The sequence below is a fragment of the Hippoglossus hippoglossus genome, chromosome 8 (assembly GCF_009819705.1).
Source record: "Hippoglossus hippoglossus isolate fHipHip1 chromosome 8, fHipHip1.pri, whole genome shotgun sequence".
In the NCBI taxonomy this organism is placed as follows: Eukaryota; Metazoa; Chordata; class Actinopteri; order Pleuronectiformes; family Pleuronectidae; genus Hippoglossus; species Hippoglossus hippoglossus.
The window spans coordinates 3,145,299-3,166,307 of record NC_047158.1 but is presented as its reverse complement, the minus strand read 5'-3'; the positions used below and the strand labels follow the sequence as shown (position 1 = coordinate 3,166,307).

General features: G+C 41.8%; 1 protein-coding gene and 1 long non-coding RNA gene across 7 annotated transcripts; one reads left to right on the top strand and one right to left on the bottom strand.

Moving 5' to 3' along the window:
- Window positions 1–930: 930 nt before the first annotated feature.
- On the bottom strand, window positions 931–16,342 carry LOC117766897 (zinc finger protein 646-like). Of its 6 annotated transcripts, none has more exons than XM_034594333.1 (7): window positions 16,112–16,342; window positions 13,604–13,860; window positions 12,262–12,508; window positions 8,374–8,463; window positions 6,119–6,316; window positions 5,873–6,007; window positions 931–2,534 (listed from the first exon to the last, which is right to left on the bottom strand). In XM_034594333.1, exons 1-7 carry the CDS (start codon window positions 16,244–16,246, stop codon window positions 2,367–2,369), a joined length of 1,230 nt encoding a protein of 409 aa, XP_034450224.1. In that variant the 5' UTR covers window positions 16,247–16,342; the 3' UTR covers window positions 931–2,366. The 6 variants fall into 6 exon arrangements, with proteins under 6 accessions (XP_034450224.1, XP_034450223.1, XP_034450222.1 ...); XM_034594332.1 differs by having other exon boundaries at window positions 5,825–6,004; XM_034594331.1 differs by having other exon boundaries at window positions 5,825–6,007; window positions 16,112–16,340.
- A 3,955-nt stretch (window positions 16,343–20,297) lies between these two features.
- On the top strand, window positions 20,298–20,661 carry LOC117766938. Its single transcript, XR_004614786.1, has 2 exons — window positions 20,298–20,503; window positions 20,568–20,661. It is a non-coding gene; the product is annotated as an uncharacterized LOC117766938 (long non-coding RNA).
- The last annotated feature ends 348 nt before the right edge of the window (window positions 20,662–21,009 follow it).

Here is a 21,009-nt window from a genome sequence, read left to right as displayed (position 1 = left end):
TTTATTTGTATAGCACTTTTCTAAATACTCAAAGACACTTTACAAGGAGAGAGAAAAGCAACAATGAAAACATGTCATGAATAAAAATAGAAACAACTTTTAAAAGAGAAAATACAATGTCAGTAGAATTGTGGGTATTTCAATGAGCACCGTGTTAGCAAGCAAAACCTAACATAACTACCTATGGGATCCATGTTTAAACTGTTATTCATCAAAACAACTGTTTACAAAACACTTTGGGGTGAATTTGGATTCATCCGGCCAACTACGACTGGCTGCTTATTGAAACACCCTGCAGGTAGGTGTGAACTAAATCCATACCAGGAACAGTGAGATGCAGGCATGACGTTCTCTACAAGAAAAGCAACACTGGAGGACATGTCGGAGCAGGGGTGAGGGTGAGGCTGGGGTGAGGGTGGGAGTGATGTCCGGAGCTGCCAACATTCTGTCCCGTTAACCACTGTAGCTTCCACTGACAGCCATGGTACGGAAACAAACCAGGCACCAGTTCCGCTGCCAAGTCACCAGCGATAAGGGCTGCCGTGGTAGTCGGTGTTACTGGTTACACGATGTTCAGGCACATACCGAATGCAGAACTCCCTCAGTGGCCATAACTAATACATTTTTTTTGTGCATCAGTGGTAGCGCCCACGTCACTAATTATCAATACTTAGTGTGACGCTGCAATTAATAAGTGAAAGTGTCTGCTCCGTAGAGCGTGACTCTGCGTTTTGCTGTCCGACCCGACCTGAGCCCGACCCAGTGGCTACAAAGCCCGACAGGTCTTTTGTCCCGTCAGGTTCAGGTCGCGTCGTCTCGCTCTACAGAAGAGTCACAGCGCAGGGAAATTGAGGAGAGCTGACCGACGGGGATTGTAAGGATTTGGTGTTAAAAGATAAATTAAATGTTGGATGTTTTGTCTCTTTAAGATCTTTTAGTTATGATAAGTAATAACGACATGTGGACGGCCACAGTCTAAATAATTTAACACTGCACACAACTTCATGTGCAAGCAGAAGAGTGAGGCTGCCTGCAGAGAAGTCTGACGTGCCAGATCTCACTCAGTAAATGCTGTACACACGCCAACACGCGTCATTTCTTGTTAAATGTCCGGTGTAACCAGTAACACCAGTGTTTGCACGATTTTATTACCCAATGGGAAAATTTCCACACTGAGTCTTCCCTGCCGACGATCATGTCAGTAAGTTGTGATGAGGGGTGGATGTAAGGCAATGTTACACACAGCTCGAGACAGAGGGAGGGGATGGGTGGCAGAGACAGTAACAGTAATAATTAAACAGCACTTGTCTTCAAGTGCTTTAAAGTGAAAGGAACACATGTTAACGGTGAGTTTGGAACAGAAAGGATGGAGACCTGTACTGTTTCTTCTAGATTTGATTCCCAGCCAACAGTCAGTAAAACTACAGTAACAACGCACCACCACTCAGATGCACATTTAGGAAAAGTGAACTTTCAGTTGTGTGTTGAAAGAAGGTCACCGCACCACACTGTCCTTATTCTGTGGCTGCGGCTGCGTAGGGAACACGTCCTTTTCCGACAGCGGGGCCTCAGTTCACTTCACAACACAGAAGCCCAACTGCACAAACTGCACTTTTCCCAAAATGCTTTGCTGAACAATAGTTGTGGTCCTCGCTGTTGCCTGGTGCTCAGAGATGAGAGGTGTGGGTGCTGTAACGTCAAACAGAACGGAAACGACTTTTTGAAATAGTCATGACACCTCCTAACGCACAAAATACACAAAGTTCATTCTGGAGCATGTTGAAGGGGTACGTTTAAAAAAAAGTTTGTTTCCCCCTTTCCCTTTACTTTCCAGAAGCCTCCTTTAGCAAAAAGTTGGGTTTTATGTTCGGAAACATATCAAACTGAATGGAGAATTTTGTCACATTTACTTTGACAACTTCAGGGTTCAGGGCTTGGAACACACTGTTGATAAAAAATAGCCTCTTGTTTCTTTTAACATATGATAAGGAGAGTGGGGGGTGAGGAGAGACACTATTCATAATGGGGAGGATAGATATTTTCATAACTAGAGTGGGGGAGGAGGATAAATTCTCGGTGAGAGGACAGATTAGGGGACATTTTAACTTATATCCAGTACATGGCATAGATCATACATGAGGGTCAAGGCAACACATTTTTAACCTAACTACTTGGTAATCAATCTTAACTAGTTCTCAATAGTGCCCGTCCCTGATCCCAAACATAACGTTCCAAAAGGAGGGGTGAGGTGGAGGAGGGGGCGCCTCTGGAGTCCTCCGTTCCTTGATGCTGGATCCGAAATGGGTGGGGACGAAGAGGGGGTGGCGGCAGATGTGAAGTGAAGGGGATGGGTAGGGGTGGAGGTCTCATTGATTGTAGAGGGAGCGCTGCTCCCAGGGCATGGCCTGGATGGTGCGTGGCACGGGGGAAGGCTTGAGCGTGGGCGCTCCGTTCGGATGAAGGGAGTGGCCAATGGGGTTGATGGTGGTGAGGGGCCGCTGGGGGGCCAGAGAGAAAGTGTCCTGGTGCTTCGGCTGTGGGAGAGGGAGGTGGGGGAGGGAGGGAAGGTAGGAAGGAAAGAAAAAAGAAAACAGTCAGTCTTTTCAGATTAAATAAGATAAACTAACTAACCTAGTGAAGTTTGGATGAATGAGGTTAAGATGAGTTCAGAAAAACTTGGAAAACCAAATGTTCAGGATTGTTGTCTGCACATTTACACAGGAGGAAATGAAGGAAGATGGTTTAAATGTTGGACAGGTTATCAGACAAATCTGAAGGTGAACTGGCACAATAACCACCAAAGACTGTTCCTTTACTTAAAAAAAATGGATGATACTATAATTTGATAGTTCAATATGCAATAACATCCAGATGTAGTCCTGCTCTACCCAGAAACAATGGTATGAGGGTTAATGTGCATTGCACAAATGTAAAGGAATGCACTTTTACAACTTTGCAGGAGGCTACAGTGCATATTGTGGATTTATTTGAAGCACTATTAGAGCTTTGACAGCTGTAGATGTAATCATAGTATCTTTGTTTCAACTTTGTGATCAGGGTCTTTCTGAAATAGCCGCCAACATTTACAGTTTATTTTGTTAAACAATATATAAATAGCTACATTTCAAAGTTGTGATGCAGACAATACTTTCTTTACATAGACCTACATTAGTTTGTCAGCTGGGGTTGGACTTTCTAACTTTGAATATATTTCTATCAGGTCGAGACTTGGATTTGACAGATTCCTAATATAAAATGACTGATATCTAAATCAAGGGTGAAACATTGATAAAATAACATCACAATCCTATTTACCTTTCAGATAACTCAACATCACCATAGACATTTATTTACACTGACAAAAATATCTGTGGAACACAATTATGAAAGTAACCATGATGCGTATTGAGTGTTAAACCATAGAAGACAACATGAATGACAAAGAGTCAAATGTTGTGAATTGTGAAACATGTGCAGCCCCACACACACAACATCGAGATGTGCAACACAAGCTGAGTGAATGATTAGTGTGAAAGAGTGAAAGAAAGAGCTACGCTAACAGCACAGCCCCCGGTTAGTAGAGTTAGAGAGCTTCCTACCGCCAGAGTCCATCAACAGTTTAGAGCCCAACGTAAGGAATGACCTCATCAAGTGGATTTTAGTCTGCTGGTTTTATTTTCTGGCCAATCAGAGAAATGTTGGAGAAGATGTTCAAGCTCTATCCTCCGTCGGGCCTTTCTTCTTCTTAGTTCTACACTTTTTTAGTCTAATAGCGTTTTCTCACCTGAAAGTTCAGACCAAGGTTTGAACCGAGCTTCATGTCTTTGTAACATTTGATCCAGTTAATTGGGTTCACTTTCCAATTTAGGTTTCATGTCACCACTTACATGGACAGAGGCTCCCCGTCACTGATTGGTTAGTTGACAGGAATGTGTCTGACGTCAGTGTGTTGACCATTCAGTGGCTGGTTCTCTTTCCATTTAAATGGAGAAAATTAATGAATTGGTTCATTTAGTCAATTTGATGGCCACTATTATATCACTATGGTATTACTACCAGCATCACCAACTTCAGGTGCAGTACTCCACACTAGTGTGAACGCACCAAATGAACATCCGAGATCACTGGAGGCAAAGCCTGCAGTGATCCTGTGAGCCGCTTCTGCTACTTTTTCCCAAAGTCCAGACTAGGGCCGCAATTAATGATTATTTTGATTATAGATAAATATCTTGATTATTTAATAAAAAAAAAGATTATTAAAAGATAAAAAGCCAAAAGCTACATTTGACCCTTTCCAGCAGTTCATTTGAAAAGCAACTTCATCTTCTTGTGCAATGCTGGTTCTATATGTATTACAGACATCGGCCACTTAATGATTATATTATGTTCATGATACCTACAACACCATTCTCAGAACTTAATTTAAGGTATCTTAAATTGAGGCGAATTAAAGATGTGTTGAACTGGAATTAAAGATTATAATATAATTAGTGTAATATTTCAACTGAATTGTAGATATCTATAATGAGCAATCACACACACACACACACGAATAAAAGAGCTAGTTTGAATCGTACTATGTAATTACAGATGTTGAAAAGTTTTGAGTAGTTAAAACAGAATTAATGATTGTTTTAACAGGTCAGAATGATATTATATATATTTTATACAAATATTATTATTGTTCACAGTAAAAGTTAAGCCTTGTATCCATTTTTCAGACGTTAACTCCAGAGAGGAAATGGCGTCGTCACTTTTAGCTAAACAAGGCACAGGATTGGCTGGTTTACGGCCCCCACCTCAGGAGACGCTGCCACGATGTGTGCCGCTCATTATAAATCAACTAATCGATTACGAAATTAGTTGCCAACTATATTTATAAATGATTAAATATAGTATTTGTTGCAGTCCTAGTTCAGACCGAGACCATCTCTTTTGGTCGGAGGAAAGTTTGGTCTGGTGGCCCGAGGCACCTTTCGCTCCTGAAAAGTCTGAAGGTTTGGACCACACAAGGTAGGTGTGAAGTGCTCTTAGACTGCTGTTCTTTAGCCTCTGACTAACAGTGTGATGACTGCTTTCCTCTAACAGTAATAATGATTACCGTTGGTATGTCACATCTGATTAAAGCACGGATATAAGTTACCTTCTAACGGGTTATGGGAGTTGTGCACCTTGGCTGCTGACATTAGCTGATGTTAGTTTTAGGCTTCTTAAGGATTAGCTTAGTGCTGTTTATCCCAGCCTGCTTCTGTTGAAGCGCAGCTCTCCTGAACTTGACTGCAGCATTTCCCTGCTTATCCAAGGGAAAAGCCGCAACTTTAATTGTAATGAGAAAATGGTTGTTGCCAAACAATTTGATCAGGGAATCCAAACAAAATGATCCACCCCTCAGTTGAGCTATGAGTTCAGGACAGGGGATTTAAAATAAAGAGATGTATTTGTGGCCTGACACTTGACTATTGTCTAGTTTCAATGTATGCCGCAGCTAAATGATGCACACCAACACTAGGATGTCTACGCACAGCGGACCCCACTCTATTGGTCTTTTTGAACTTCATAAAAAAAAGGGAAGGCATTTTGCCCAAAATGCTTTGAATTAAAAACAACAGACCAAAACCAAGAGATTTAGTACTGTGTCCACCAGGCCTCCCTACGGAACAAAGCAGTTTTCTGACAAAAGGTTAGCTGTAGGACAGAGTCCCAGTGGACACAGACAGCACTGAAACATTAGTCCCTCTCTCTCCTGATGTTAGTAGGCAGACAGGGAGAAGGCAGCTAGCCAGCAGACAGTGGGTGGCGGGTGTGTGGCGGTTCTCTCTCCTACCATAGGGTTGGCGCTCAGCCTAGTGTATCCCAAGCTCATCTCCTTTACCTCAGGCACCAGGGGCTGAAGCAGGGAGTAAGAGGAGGATGGGGCGGCGCTGGAGGAGGAGACGTGTTTGTTGGAGGAGGAGCTCCTCATGCTCTGCTGGCTGCTCTGGGAGGACACTGAACTGGGACGGCCCTGCTAGGAACACACAGATCAACACACCCTCTCAAAGTGACTGCAAATATCATAAAACCAGTAATGATTCCTCAGTGCTTGTGTTGCCCATGTGACCAGATTTCTCCTCCTTACCTGGTGGGGGTCGGGTACGGACTGGCTGGCCACGTTGCCGCCTTGCCCGCCCTGAGACATTGGTGACACGCAGTGGGAGGGAAGAGATTCCTGCCGACCGTGTCCTGCATGCTGCTGTTGCATCATGGCGTTAGCGTTGTTCTGCCGCTGCTGCTGACGGCGAGGAGTGACGCCGAAATTGGACCGGCGACTGCCAGACTGGATGGAGGGACAGGGTGAAGATCGAAAGACAGGAGGAAGACAATTTCAGTTTTGCACACAGCTTTGTGCAACATTCATAGCAGAAATACACACAGACATCGGATAGCGTGGAGGAGACGTGACAGATGAATGTGATGACCTGTTGTTTTCCTCCACAATACATCAGATCCTTCAATCTCCTGTTATCTTCAGTGCAAATGTCTGAAATTCGTGTTTCAGTTGTGGTTCAGTCTCATTATCACTACCCTCACTTCTTTCAAACTATTAATATGACGGGATGGAGTGATCAAATTGTACACGCATACACACACAAATACACTCACAAATATTTACCAAATGACCACATCTAGAAACCATAGCTTCTTCTGTAACCATGACAACTACAGAAGATGCTTGCCCTGTCTACCTGTCCCTGAAAGAAAGAATAAAAAATGTTCTAAGCAAGTTTAACCTAACCTTCTATTAACTGAGCTTTTTCCTGAAGGTTTAGAGCTACAGGAGACATCTAAGCTTCACACTTGGAAATTCATGCTTGTAGGAAATTCAGTTTTTTTTTTTTTCCTCTACAACTTTGGACCCAATGCAGACCATCATTCATGTCGGGGATGTTTAGAATTTGGGAGCCCCGCAAGACAATGGGAGATATTAAATGAAATGAGAGGAACACTGACTTGGAAGTGAAAATAAAACATTAATGTGCCGTTGTAGTTATCTGGGACTGCCTTTCAGCAGGACAAGTTCAAGTTGAAGTAGGAAGTCCTTTTACCACGCATTAAACCATCAACGGGACGTTTTTAACTGTGAATCTCGTCACCCATTGTATACTCTGGACTTTATTAGTTTCAGTATTAAAGGCAGACTTGACCCTTCATGAGTGCTTTCATTTTAAAGCTTCATCTAAAGCTGTTCCTACTGGCCAGGAGTGACCTCACCCACCGGGGGGCCTTTGTGCAAAAATGAGCTGTGGCCACAAACGACCACCCCATTACTGAGAATTCAATTAAGAATAGCATTTAAATTTTTTAGATCACAGATTCAATTTTAGATTCACTTTGCTGATTCTGGAACGTTATTTACAATGTAATTTAAACTGAGGTAGTTAGCCTGTTAGGATCATCAAGTGAACCGGAGAGCTAACTGTTGCTATCTGTCCCTTTGTTTACCAGAAGCTTGAAATTCTCAGCACCTAAATGAACACTTGCTGCTTCAGACAAGGGGGTATTTCAAAATAAAAGCCCCAATGTTTGATTCATTTGACTATTTAGAACAATTATTTATTTAACTTTATTATGACAGTGCTTAACGTTATAACATTTTACTTGCAGGACTGCTACATTGACCTATGACCTGCCGATATCTTAAGTGGTAATCCCAAAGTCAGATTTTTTGTTATATGCATTGTGTTAGGAAAATATGACTCATGATATACTGCGCAATCTCTTAAAATGTAATATTTGATTTTTCCTCATGGTGTAATGTTTTAAAAAGGTAAACAAATTACCATAACTACTAAAATCAAATCACAATACATGTCACGAATCATGATAGCGTTGAATCGGGAGATAAGCACAGATTTAGCGGGCATGAATGTTGCTATTGTAGCTTTCATCCTGGTGGTAAAAAAAAAATGAGATCCACATTTTAGGGTTGTAAAACTTTCCTAATTCTGATGAGCTTTAATAACTTCCAAATGTGTGTGCATGGAATTTTAGATGTAATGGTCGGACAACAGTGATCAGTCATCACTGTGATGTTTGCCACCACTGTAGTGACACTGAAACAAAAAGAGAAACAATTTTGAAGAAGAATTTGTCATAAGGATTTCATGTTGCACAGCCATGTTGTAAAAGAGGTTTAAAAACAGATACATCGCAGGCAGGTGCATCAACTGTTCACCAGTTAATCAAATTTTTTATGTGACCACCACATCCAAAACTTGCACAAGTTGGCCCTTCCTCACTGCTAAACCTCAAACAACTGACTCTGCCTCACACAAAACACGCACGACATACACACACACGCACGCACGCTCGCTTGCTCATGCTCACACCAACCTGGTTTTTGGCCGCGGCGCTGCAGCGGTGCTGGGCCAGGTCCAGCATGGTTCTGTAGCTCTTAAAGCAGGACGGGCAGTTGAACCGGTTCTTATGAACCAACCCCACGCACACACAGACACAAGCGCACGCACACACACACAGACACATAATTGGATTACTATACTTGTGAGGAAAATCAACTGAATTGTATCTATTTTCTCATATCTTAACCCTGATCCTTTGCCTACACTAGCCTAACCCTGGTCTAACTCTGAGACACGCTCTGCCAAGCAGGCTGCTTGTAAGAAACTGTAGCTGGAGAAAGGAGTGTCCCGAAAAATTGGCTACATGTCACATGCACATTTCATCAAAGCAAATAATGCCAAACACACCTTGCCATACATGCATATGCACTCACACTCCCCAAAAGTGGACCACATCAAGGTTACCACAGAAGCAATTATAACTTATAACTTGAAAACATAAAAAGTGTAAAAAATAGCAAAGTATTTCCTAGTGCAAAACAGCAATTGTGTCACTAATTTGTCAAGAACAATTAAGGATAAAGATTATCTTCCACATAAGTCAGGTTTTACACTGTTTATCCTCTACACAACAAGCACTGCTGAAAGTTATTGTACTGTATATTTATCTGTGCGCACTCTCCAAGCACTTTATAAGGAACATCGGTTTAAACCTGCTTATTTGTGTAATCGTCCAATCATGTAGCAGCCGGTTAAAAAATGTGAACTCAGTGACTTAGACCATGGCTTGATTGACGGTGTCAGACAGGATTGTTTAAAGTTTCTGAAACTGCTGATCTCCAGGTATTTTCATACACACAGCAGTCTCTAGAGTTTTCACTCATGGTGGAGCCAAAACCAAGAAGAAAGCAGCAGCTCTGTGGATGGAGGTGCCCTGTAGGTGAGGTCAGAGGAGATGACCAGACTGGTTTTAGGTACGGTAACTCAGGTACAGAACAAAACTACAGTAAATGGTTTGCAATAGACAACGCACTCCCAAGACCATCACATCCGTTCAGTGAAGTCAGCATTACCTGCATCAGTTTGACTTACAGGAAGTAGGCTGTGGGCAAGAGCATGACACTCTACTTCCCTTTCTGCTTTCCACCTGTTACTGTTACAACAACAACCTTCTGCCTGAAAATGGTCAAGTTGTAATGAGAACTTGGATCAATTGGATTTGTGCTGTTCTCTTTGAGGCAAATTAACCTGTTAAATGTCGATCACTTAGCACTTCCCAAGATAATTGTAAAACATTCACAGGAAATCCACCTAGCCGTTGCGTTTTGTCCCTTACAGCAGAATGTTGATAGGTACAGCCTGACCGTTCTGCCACACTGTGGAGATACATCTGAGAGAACAGACTACTTGCATTACAACAATGCATTTAGCTTATGCTTGCTCTCATTTTTCATACAGTTAATTGAGAACCAGAAGGCCACCTCAAACATACAGGTGAGTACAGTTTCATAATGATCAGTTCCTTTCAATCTTGTCATTATAACTTAAGAGATCACTAGGTTGGTGTTAAGCTCAATTGCTGCATTGTATAGCTGTATGCAGCAGTATTTACAGCGCTATCCGCCGTGTGCTCACACTCACACACACACGCACACACACGCACACACACACACGCGATGGCCCCCCTGGGCAGCATCAAGGCGCATTACTCCGCTGGTCAAGAGATTCTGATCCTCTGTTCTTTTCTTAACACTCACACTGGGAGCTGATCTTTATAAAAACCTGATGAATTCCGATTTATGTTCTGTTCCTGGTGTTTATAGTTATTGTTAACCTGGAGGAGATGGCGGCGTGGTCGGTAGAGTCACAGAGAGGAGCAGTAAATTACAGACAGAGCTGCCAAAAACTGTATAAAAGTATGAAAAGACCCCAATTAACACTGTAAGTAGACTTAGTGGAGCTGTGCATGGCTCCCTGGTGTCTGCCCCGGACATTGTGGCGCTGTGGCCGGGCTGTTGGCCTTCTCCCTCGGGCTGTGGAGCTGTCCGTGGTCCCTGCATCCGTAGCCAGGGACCGTTTATGTCGAATTATCACAAGTCATATCGCCATTGCAATATTAAACAAGGTTATCGCATGTTTTCCTAATATTGTGCAGCCCTAGTGGTACTCATAGTGGATTATTCTGGATGTAGGATTTAACTTTCAAAAGCTCAATTTTAGAGCCGCTAAAATAGTTTTTAAACACTGCTGCTACAACTGCGAACAAGCATTAGTCGGCGACAATTCCTGTGTCCTGCGGGAATAGGGTGGGGCGTGCCGTGCATGCCTTCCTGTGTACACCTGCAGGCACATCCCCATTGTATGTGGGTATTATGTGTTATGCATTTTTTCAGGTCAGGGAGAGGGATTAAAACCAATAGGGAGTCAAAACGCTTTTGTGGACAGAGATCTTTTTGGTTTTCCTTTTTGCAAAACCGACCCCTCGTGGGATGTCAGGAAGGGAGGTAGAAGTGGGAAAGGTTGCGTGGCAGATATACGGCCCTCCGGCTGAAGCTCTTTGCTGGCAGGAGCTGGTGCCTAGTGACACTGTGCTCAGGCCAACCACAGAGTTAACAGTGACAAGAGCTGCAGGGTAGGAACTGGAACAGGACACTCAAAATTGGGGAAAGAAAAAGGCGATATAATCAAGATATTTGTAATTAATATTCTAAATCTGCATCGGAAGAGTGACGAACCGAATGAAAACAGGCTGTATTTAAACACTGCTAAGGTAGAAACATCACGTAAAGAAGTGCATGTTGTGCATCACAACACCAATACATGGAATTAATGTGCTTGGGATTTCGAGCAAGTTACTGTACAATGAATTACTTTTGTTAATTAGAAAAACTATTCTTACAGAAAATGTAATATTCTAGGGTCCTAGTATACATTTCTTATTGTGCATTAGTCCTTCACTGAAAATAGCCCCAGACAAACAAAGCATTTCCTCTTGTGCAAAAGACAGTGTTCATACAGTATATTGAATATAACTACAGCTGTTTAAAAAGATGTTGAGGTGTGGAAAAAAACACCACACCTCCCTTTGTGTTGCCCTTTCAGTCTGTGGAGTGAAGCCAAGAAAAAAGGCCCCTAGACACAACCACAACTGAATGATGTTATCTTGAGGAAAGGAGAACCAACAAACAAATAATTCTGCAGTCTGGTAAAAGTGTGGTCAGTGTCTGAGCCGCAATGTGAGGTCCTTTGGTCGGTTAATGTGTAATTTAAAAACATATGTCACTAAAACATATGTGTAGTGTGAAAAGAGTTAACACTAAGCTTATCCATCTGGATGCGAATTTAAGGCTGGCGCTATTTCGTTTTATAAACATAGAGAGGGCCTTCAGTTTCACAGGGGGCACTCGCATGCTCTAACATTAACATACACCTGTCTGGACCCCATTGTGCAGACTTCATCTGTAAAAATGTCTACAGAGGAAGGCAGAGAGGCATTACTCCACTATATCTTTCCACAGCAAATATTTGTTAGATGCTGTATGAATGTTAATCTTAAGTATAATGAAAATAACATCTTGATAGAAGATGAGTGAAATAAAAGAAGAGCAAAGGTCAGATAAGTCCTAGAGGAATGGTTGATTAGGTTAGTGCAGGCGATAAGCAAAGATTTTGTTCATCTTCTCTGCTAGAAGAATTCATGAACTTTGTATCGATCGCATTAAGCAAGCATTTATGTAGCAAAACAAAACCTGTAATCAGATATCACATTTCATTGAGATAGAAAATACAAAAGCTCTCGCATGGTTTATTAAAACTTTGCTGTCCCAGAAAATTCGGACATAAGCAATATTAACGCAGCCCAACACACTTGTCATCCAAGCATCATGCGCTCGTCTCCATGCACTTTCTCACACACACCCACCTGGTTAGTTGTAGCAGCGGTGCAGCGATGCTGGGCCAGCTCTAGCATGGTCCTGTAGCTCTTACAGCAAGAGGGACAATCAAAGCGGTTGGGTCCGTCGTCGTGGATCCTCTGGTGGTTACGGAGGTACCGGGCCAAACGGAAGGCCTTCCCGCACAAGTCGCACACGTAGCGCTTCTGACCGTGAATTCGCATATGGTTGCGTAGGGACATGTAGTTGGTGTAGGGCTTGCTGCAAAAGTCGCATCTGAAATTTGGAGAAGAAAAGTTGTTAAATCATTTCAGGCACTCAACTGATGCTCTCGGTTTACAGTGAGGTGGTCGGAGTTCTGTGTCTTTTCCAACAACACGGATTTATTGACATCAACTCCATACACTGGGAAGCTGGTGGGCAGAAAATTCTCATTTGGACTATCTGCAGCTGCTTTCAGACATGCATTTAACTCCACATATTCATATTCACATTTTTTCCTGCATAAATTATCCATCAATCTCTGTCCAATTTTGTGCCGCCTGCCAACAAAATGCTAGTATACTGGAAACCGCTTTTAGTGATCACGTTTGTCCTGGGGCCCAATTTATCACTGGCAGTGGATTACTATTAAAGAATTGCGCAGCTTCTGTATGAGAGTTACAGAACTTGATGGAAAGGTAACAGCACCACACACAGACTGACTCTGCTGCTCACTTCTCTGTCTCTGAAACCCAGACAACCATACATACACGCACTCACACACAAACAGTGTCATCAGACACATGTGTAATCTCAGACAGGGTAAAAACATCAGAATTTGTAAATTTAGACAATGTATGGACAGAATACTGAAGGAGATGGCGGGGCGTGCTCGATTGGCAGTGTGCAGCGCGAATGATAGACACAGAGAGGAGCTGTAAATTATTGACAGACCCTGTAAAAACAGTAAAAAATTATATAAAAATAAAAAAAACCCGCCTTTTTACGTCCAAACATGTATGAAAAGACCTAAAATGAACATCGTTAGTGGACTCAGTGGAGCTGTGCATGGCTCCCTGGGAGTCTTCCCCGGGCTTTGTGACGCTGTGGACAGGCTGTGAGCCGTCTGGCTTGGGCAGTGGAGCTGTCCGTGGTCCCTGAGTCCATGTCCCAGCGCTGTGCATTCTGCATGGGGGAAGACAACTTGGGGAACTGTGCATGACTCCCTGGGTGTCTGCCCCAGTACTGTTTTTGTGAACCCATCTGACTTAGTCTCTGGCAGCGGTGTCCATATGTGAAAGGCAAAGTCCAGAGAATGTCCATACCCAACTATTCAGACATTTTCCAGAGTTCATGTCTGAAAACGGCTTTTGAGTCTCAAGTTCCTACCTGAAGTCTCCTGTCTTGTGTGTGAGCTTGTGGTTGAGCAGGGAGCTGGCGTGCTTGTAGGTGCAGGTGCACATGTCACAGATGTATGGCCTCTCGTCCGATTCCAAGTCATCTGGCACCGTTGTCGTTGCCGGGGCTGGTGCTCTGGAGTCCAGGGAAAGACTGGAGGTTGTCAGTGACGCTGCGGAGAGACTGGAGGTGGTGAGGGCTGCTGAGGACGAAGGGAGCTGATCACACCAACTGATGGTCGAACTCGGCTGTGAGAGAAGAAAAGGGACAGCTTAGAGCAGAGAACAATATCAACAAGTCATTGATCTGTGCAAAGATGCAGCGAGCAGTGTTTGGAAACTAATATTTCTGATTTTAGAAGTGGTACGATATTTTGAATTTGTCGTCCAACCCCAATTTATATTAATATTGCAGAAGGCAGACTATAGAAATGCTTGTTCTCTTCAAGATATTCTGCTGAATGCAAGTACAAATGCAACTCAGTCCATACACGACTAAAACTATCAAGCAGTCATCCGACTATGCTTCATTAGGACGCACAATTCAATCAGCTGTATACCCACTGTGTATTTAAAAAAAAAAAAAAGGAGGAGCAGCAGTCTAGTACGTGTCACCCTGAGGTCAACCAACACAACCTTCTTCCTGCCAGAGGTCCGACATATCTGCAGGTGAACAAGTTCTCTCATATAATTTGTTAGTTGTACAGCACCATATTTCCCACACATCATTTTGCCGCATCTTTTGCAAATACAACTCTTTAAGTTTGACGGAGCATTATATTATAATATATATATATATATATTATAATATTATATATATCTTCATGACTTTGTCAACAGACTAAAAGGGCTGCCGTAAGACAAAACCACTCAACAATTCGACAACATTTACGTGGCACACGGAAGCAACCTGATAATACAGATGACAAAATAACGAGACGCTGCTCATGATGCAGAGCAACGCAACTTTTCCACGATCTCTGAGTGATACTGGCATTCAGTAAAAGGCTGAGACGTACGGCCTCCTGCAATATCAGAACTGTGCACACAGAACGGCTGAAATAAACGTATATGGCTTATGTTCTGTAAGGACAGGTAATTTGGGTGCACTGCAAAAATGTGTGCCGGTGTAAAACAACCTGCAGCATTCCTGTATTTCATTTGCATTTTATGCTGTGAATATGTTGTCAACGTTACAATTAATTTAACTCTTTCTGCCAAAGTTGATGTAGGTATCAGAAGAGTGAAAAATATTTAAAATGTCACAGCAAAAGAAATGTATGGTACCACGCTTTGAAGACAACAAAACGGGGGAAATTATCTCTCTTGACTAACCTGATCATCAGTCTCCCTCAGCACTTCCTCTACAAGAACTACTTCTATAATTCAAGTGTGGCTTTTGATGCAAAGACTCAGAAGAAGCTCCCATTGCTGAGATGTGTGAGACTGACACAACTGACAAATGTTGTCTAGTTAGACCATATAACACAATTAAAATCCCTGGTGTTAAATGATCATTTCAGCGATGCAGCGAGTGTGAGTAAACACACAAATAATGGAGGGAGAACGAGTGTTTTAGAGCAAGGCCTGAATAAAGTGATGCCACCTGCCCAGGGAGTCAGCTTCCCTGTGGGAACACATAGTGGTATCAAAATAATTTGACTTGCACGTGTCGACGATATAAAAGTAGCCTGTCAGGTGGCTCACATTCAAATCTGGAGAAAAATAAACAAATGTGAGGAGGTGTAGCTGAACGTGTGGGTGTGTGTGCAGATGAGAGCCACCATGAATGAACCGCACAGTCTGGCATCACAAAGAGCTCTTTCAAAGTCCTCCGCGGGGCGTCTTCCGCCGCCGCTTCCTGTGGGACAGCCTGCCCGTGTTTACTTTGCGCTGTTCGCTAACAATATCACAGGCCGAGTGTGTGCACCTCTGCTCCCACTGCTCCAATAAAAAAACCCTGGACCGCGGTGCAGGAGCTGACCTCCCCGCGGCTCCCGGTCAGCTTTTACACGCGCGGCTGTGCTCGGAAGAAAACCCGCTGGCCGTGTTTGCACGGAGCTCTGTTGTTAGCTAAGCAGAGTTGTCTGGTGTTAGCATCGGCTCGGTAATGTTTGGCTCCATTAAAAACACATTCACCCAAACCTCCTTCCTAGTTCCAGACCGCAGCACATGTCCAATGCAAACTTCACCAAACCATTTAAGTGGTGTAATAGATACACAGTGGGCAGGAGCTCATGAGTACTAGCCACTTAGCTCGGAAGCTAATAGTCAACTAGGCCAAGAGCCACTCAGCGTGACGATGGTCGTGTTTGCAGGGAGAGAAAGGAGGTCTTCCGAGGGCTATCTTGTAGCTTGAGATAACCCGGTGTTGCTAAACCAATTCAGCAGCCATGCTTAAGTAACAATTCCCCCGACTTTCAGTAAAATGTAGCCCCGTTAGCCGTCTGGTGCAGCTAGCTGTGAGCTAGCTAAGGCTGGTGGCAGCTGGCTTTCTTACTCCGGAGTCGTTGGGATCCTTTTTCCAGAACAATTGAGAGCAGTGACCGAAGGTCTCTGTCGATGTCACATAATTTACTCCGTTTCGATCCTGAAAGTCTCCATGTGCGCTGCCGGTGTTTGTTCGGGCGTACATCGTCGCTTTTCAGGTTCTTCGACTTTTCTGGATGAAAAGAAATAGGGCCGCTTTGTCGGGATCTTCTTCCGAAAAGAAAAATATTGCTTCGGTGAAATGAGCATTTTGCTTGCGGACATATCGAAGCATGCAGGTCATTACTGCCGCCTGCTGGACCGGAGTGTGACAACATACACGCTGGAAAAAATTAAGAGACCACAGCAAGATCCGTTTCTATGGCTTTACTATTTATAGGTATATGTGTTCAGATAAAATTAACATTATGTTCTATTCCTATATATATAGAAAAACACATGCAAGATAAGACTTTATTAATTCTTCTGAAATTATTGTGCCAGCTTGCTCCAAGATTACAGTACAATACAATATAGATGTAATAGAATATAATACAGTGAATAAAGCAATGAAGAATTAAATCTAAAAAAGTGAATATAGAAATTAAAGTACAAGTACAAGTGTATTGTGAATGAAATAAAAATACTAAGTTCATACAGAGTATGTATTATCCAAGAAACACAGTCAAAATGGAGAAAATAAGAAAAGATCAAACAGCAAATATAGAATTTTAACATGCCACACCAGACACATTTACGGATATTTCTGTCTTTTCTCCTTATAGATGTCTATAGTTCTAATGTTTGTTTGCATTCCGTATTTTACTAAGAATAATGGCATCACATACATTTATTTTCCTCTGGTATTTTGTGCCTTTTTAAAACCTCTGAGATTACTTTGAACTACTACGATCAAAAACGTAAATGTAAAAACAATTAAAGAAAATTAGATGATTTGATTCCTGTAATTCTAGACCAAATCTGTCTTGAATTGTGAACCAACTTTAAGTTTAAAACTAAGTCATATTTCACTTTACCAGAATTGTATTTCCCCAAAATTAATAGAGGACAATCAGGACAAATTCTGCTAATTCACCTCCCACTTTGCTCTATTGTGTGTATGTGTCTGAGTGTGTGTCTGAAGGGGAGGCTTATAGGGGCTCAATGCCCTCAAAGCATTTCTAGGAGAGAGCAGACTCTCCTGCAGCAGTTGCGGTTCCATGCACAGCGATCCTTCTGAAGGGGGCCTGATCCACTTTAAAAGTAGACACACATGAACCGAAAACCTGGGTCCACGCACGTCAGTTGGAGGAGTAACCATCCCACCACACTTTAAGGGACCATGGAGCTAAATAAAAAAAAAAAGACATGGAAGAGGGATGGACAGGGGTCAAAACAACAGGTTACTCCAGCCGGATACTAGAAGCAACATATGATTGTTGTACCTGATAATACTCTGAGGAAAGCACCACACAACCAAACCAACTTCATCATGCCAAAGCAAATGCATTTTATTTACACATCTAATTTGTACATCATCATCACATATATAGTTCCGTGTGCATAACATAAGTAAAATAAATCTGAGTGAACATGTGAGCTGGGACAGACTATTGTTTTACTATCATTATTCCAGGTAAATACTTTGAATATGACACTTGAAGTGTGCTATATCACGATTATTATAATCTACAAACACATACTTTTTTATTTTGTGTCAGATCTCTCAAAGAGACTTTGTAAGAAGCTGAATGACTTGCAAATACATAGTAACTACATTCTGTACATTTACAACATGTGACACCACAAATACTGTGTCCAAATAAAAAAAAAATGTCAGTATAAAAAAAATGTTCACTTACAGTGGCAACAATGGACAAAATCATACAAAATAATATGTGTTAATTCCTCATATGTAAATGCACAAAGCCTGTAAAAGAACAAGCGAATAACAGTGGAAAGAATCACTTGGTGACACGTTTGTGCAATGGAGCAAATCGAGCTTCATTAGTTATATAGTATGATGCTCACTATGGCAGCTCAATACTGCTCTCCTCACCGTCACACACGTGGAGTAACATTCTGGTGTGTTTGGTTAGCTTATCTACCAGCACAGTTAAATATTTAGCTTGATTAAGAGTAAATGAAAATAACTTACAACACTGGCAGAATCACATTTTAAGTGAGTGGCTTACTCACTTAAAATGTAAGTTAATGTTTTTTTTGTTGTCATTTTAGTCATAAGGATAGATATTTCTATTTTTCTAAAAACTATTTGGAAATAATTTGTGTCAGTAAAATCGGATTTCTCACTCATTTTTTATAGGCTAAGATACAGTGAATGAACAATTTGACTTAAAGACACCCTGTGCAGATTTTTCAACGTAAACATTTTCTTCAACATTCAGTGCTTCACACTGTGTGTATACATCTAAAAAGCAAGTGCATTTTGGCCATAAGATAATTGCAACTTTGCACAGATTTTTACTTCTGCCAAGTGTTGTTTTCAACCCTGTCAGATGGTTGTTGTTGTTTTTTTTGTCAGCAAGATTACGCAAAAAAGTACTAAACAGATTTCAATGAAAGTTTGTGGAAGGATGTGGCGTGGGCCGAGAAAGACCAGTTACATTTTGGCACAGATCTGGACGAATCCAGGAGATAGAGCGTTTTCTTTTCTTTTTTACATTTTCATAAATTTTCTGGGAAATAATTCATGGATCACGATGAAAATCTAAATTTGGCAATTTGAGGGGACTGATGTGTATGAGTGTGTAATTTGGTGTTGATCCAAATGGGAAAAAAATTGATTTAGTTTCATAAAGTACAGTTTGTCCTTGGCAGAGATATGTGCTATACCTGGTGCCATTCTAGTTTTTTATATAATAAATTCTACATTGTTTCTTCATCACTGTTTTTGTTGCCTGTCTTTGCTGGTGAATTACTGCCAACAACTGTAATTAAATACAACAGCGTGAAACCAACAGCAGGATCTGACCTGTGGCATCCAAAGTGCTCGCTCATGAAAAGAGTTGCACCACAACTCAACTAATGGTCCAGAACTCCACAGAATACCTTTAAGGTGATTTGTGAATGACCAAAGAACGATGACACAGGTCATTTCCTCTAGAGCGGAGAAACTGAGAAACACAGCAGAACTGTTACGGCCATTGTTCCCATCTCTCCTGCTCCGGCTGTTGATGTTAACACATTCACATTATGTTGAATCTGTATGAGACCTGTAAGTGGACTATTCAACATTTCATGGTGATTATCACATCCTTCTAGTATTACCTGTCTTTTTTTAACAGTACATGTAAACAGTGAAAGGTGGAGCTCTGGCATATTGAGCGATGGCCCCTTTAAATACCTTTATTATGAGTGGAAACGTATACTTGTTAAAGGCTGCACTGAATTGTCCCTCACAGGCTCAATTACATATTTACTGACAATAACAGCATAGTGTGTTAATCATGTAGACATTCGTTTGTGTTGAAACAGCCAAATTAAAGGGTTTGAAGCTCAATCAGCTCATCACAGCTAAAAATGCAGAACTCGAGAGTATGTCAGAGTTCATGTGTGTTGTATCCTTTGGCAACACATTGACAACACACTACTCTGACCATTACTCAAATCTTTTGTTTCAAATTTCTCAAGAGAAATAGTTGAACATCTGGAGCACTACAAATAAACGGTGGCTCATCAAGAAGCAGATCCAAAATAGAACTCCACTGAAAACATCCAGCTTACTCAATTGAGATCATTGTTATTCACTGAACTTTAGAGAAGTTGTCCAGCTGCGTCTTTATGCTAAGCTAAGCTAACAACATCCTGACTCCAGGATCTGTACTACAAAAAGCTGCAATCCCCAAAATCTGGAACTCTTTTTTTAAACTCTTCCACTGGTTTTCATTCATTCCCAACTTTCAATCCTAACTTTAATATATATAATCGTAGATCGGTTTGAAAAATCTGCTCAGCATTGCCATAAAATATATATTATGATTGTGAAGAATTATAGCAATCGTCATATTCGAGTAGATTTCAAGTCTCTACAAAGAGATTTTCATAGTATCATGAAGTGAAAGAAACAAATGGCTGTCTGAAAGAGGGTAAACACCTGCAGCATGACAGACAGCTTTGGCAACAGTTTGTAGTAAACATGCAAACTTTATATCTGGATTCTGATTCGGTCTGAATCCCCATCAGAAAAATGACTGTGTCTACAAGAAATGAAGTGAACAGTGGCAGTTACACTGGCTTCAAATATTAGAGGTAATAAAACACTGGTGGCACATGTAGTTCTGCAGTGACTGACAGACATTTAAATATTATTAGTGGTACAGGAGGAAAAACGCTGTGGTGATGATGACACTGATGAAGAATACAGTACTGTGTGTGTGTGTGTGTGTGTGTGTGTGTGTGTGTGTGTGTGTGTGTGTGTGTGTGTGTGTGTGTGTGTGTGTGTGTGTGTGTGTGTGTGTGTATAGCGGCGATAGTATTTACATACTGTAAGTATTTCTCTAAAGTAATTGTAATTGTTTGCTGCAGGGTTTAAAATTCAGAGTTGGAGCGATCCACAGGAATTGATCAACTGAACCTCACTGTTGTAAATCGCTATTCTGTATTTCTGACAAAGTCGCTGACCAACAAGTGGTTATTGACCCCAGAGTTCTGGGAGCTTTAGTATTAAACTGCACTTACTATAATCATGGGTGTTGCCAGATCAATCAGGACTGAAATTTGAAAGCCACAATATGTCATTTCTGAAAGTAGACCCCTCTCTCCTCACACCTCTTCCACTTTTCCCAGCCCTTCAACTGCATCCTCATTCTGTGCTGTGCTGACTCAGCTAATGCAGCTAATTATCAGCATATAATAATAATCAGGCTAATGGTCAGGTAATGGAAGCTCAACTCAACTACAGTAACA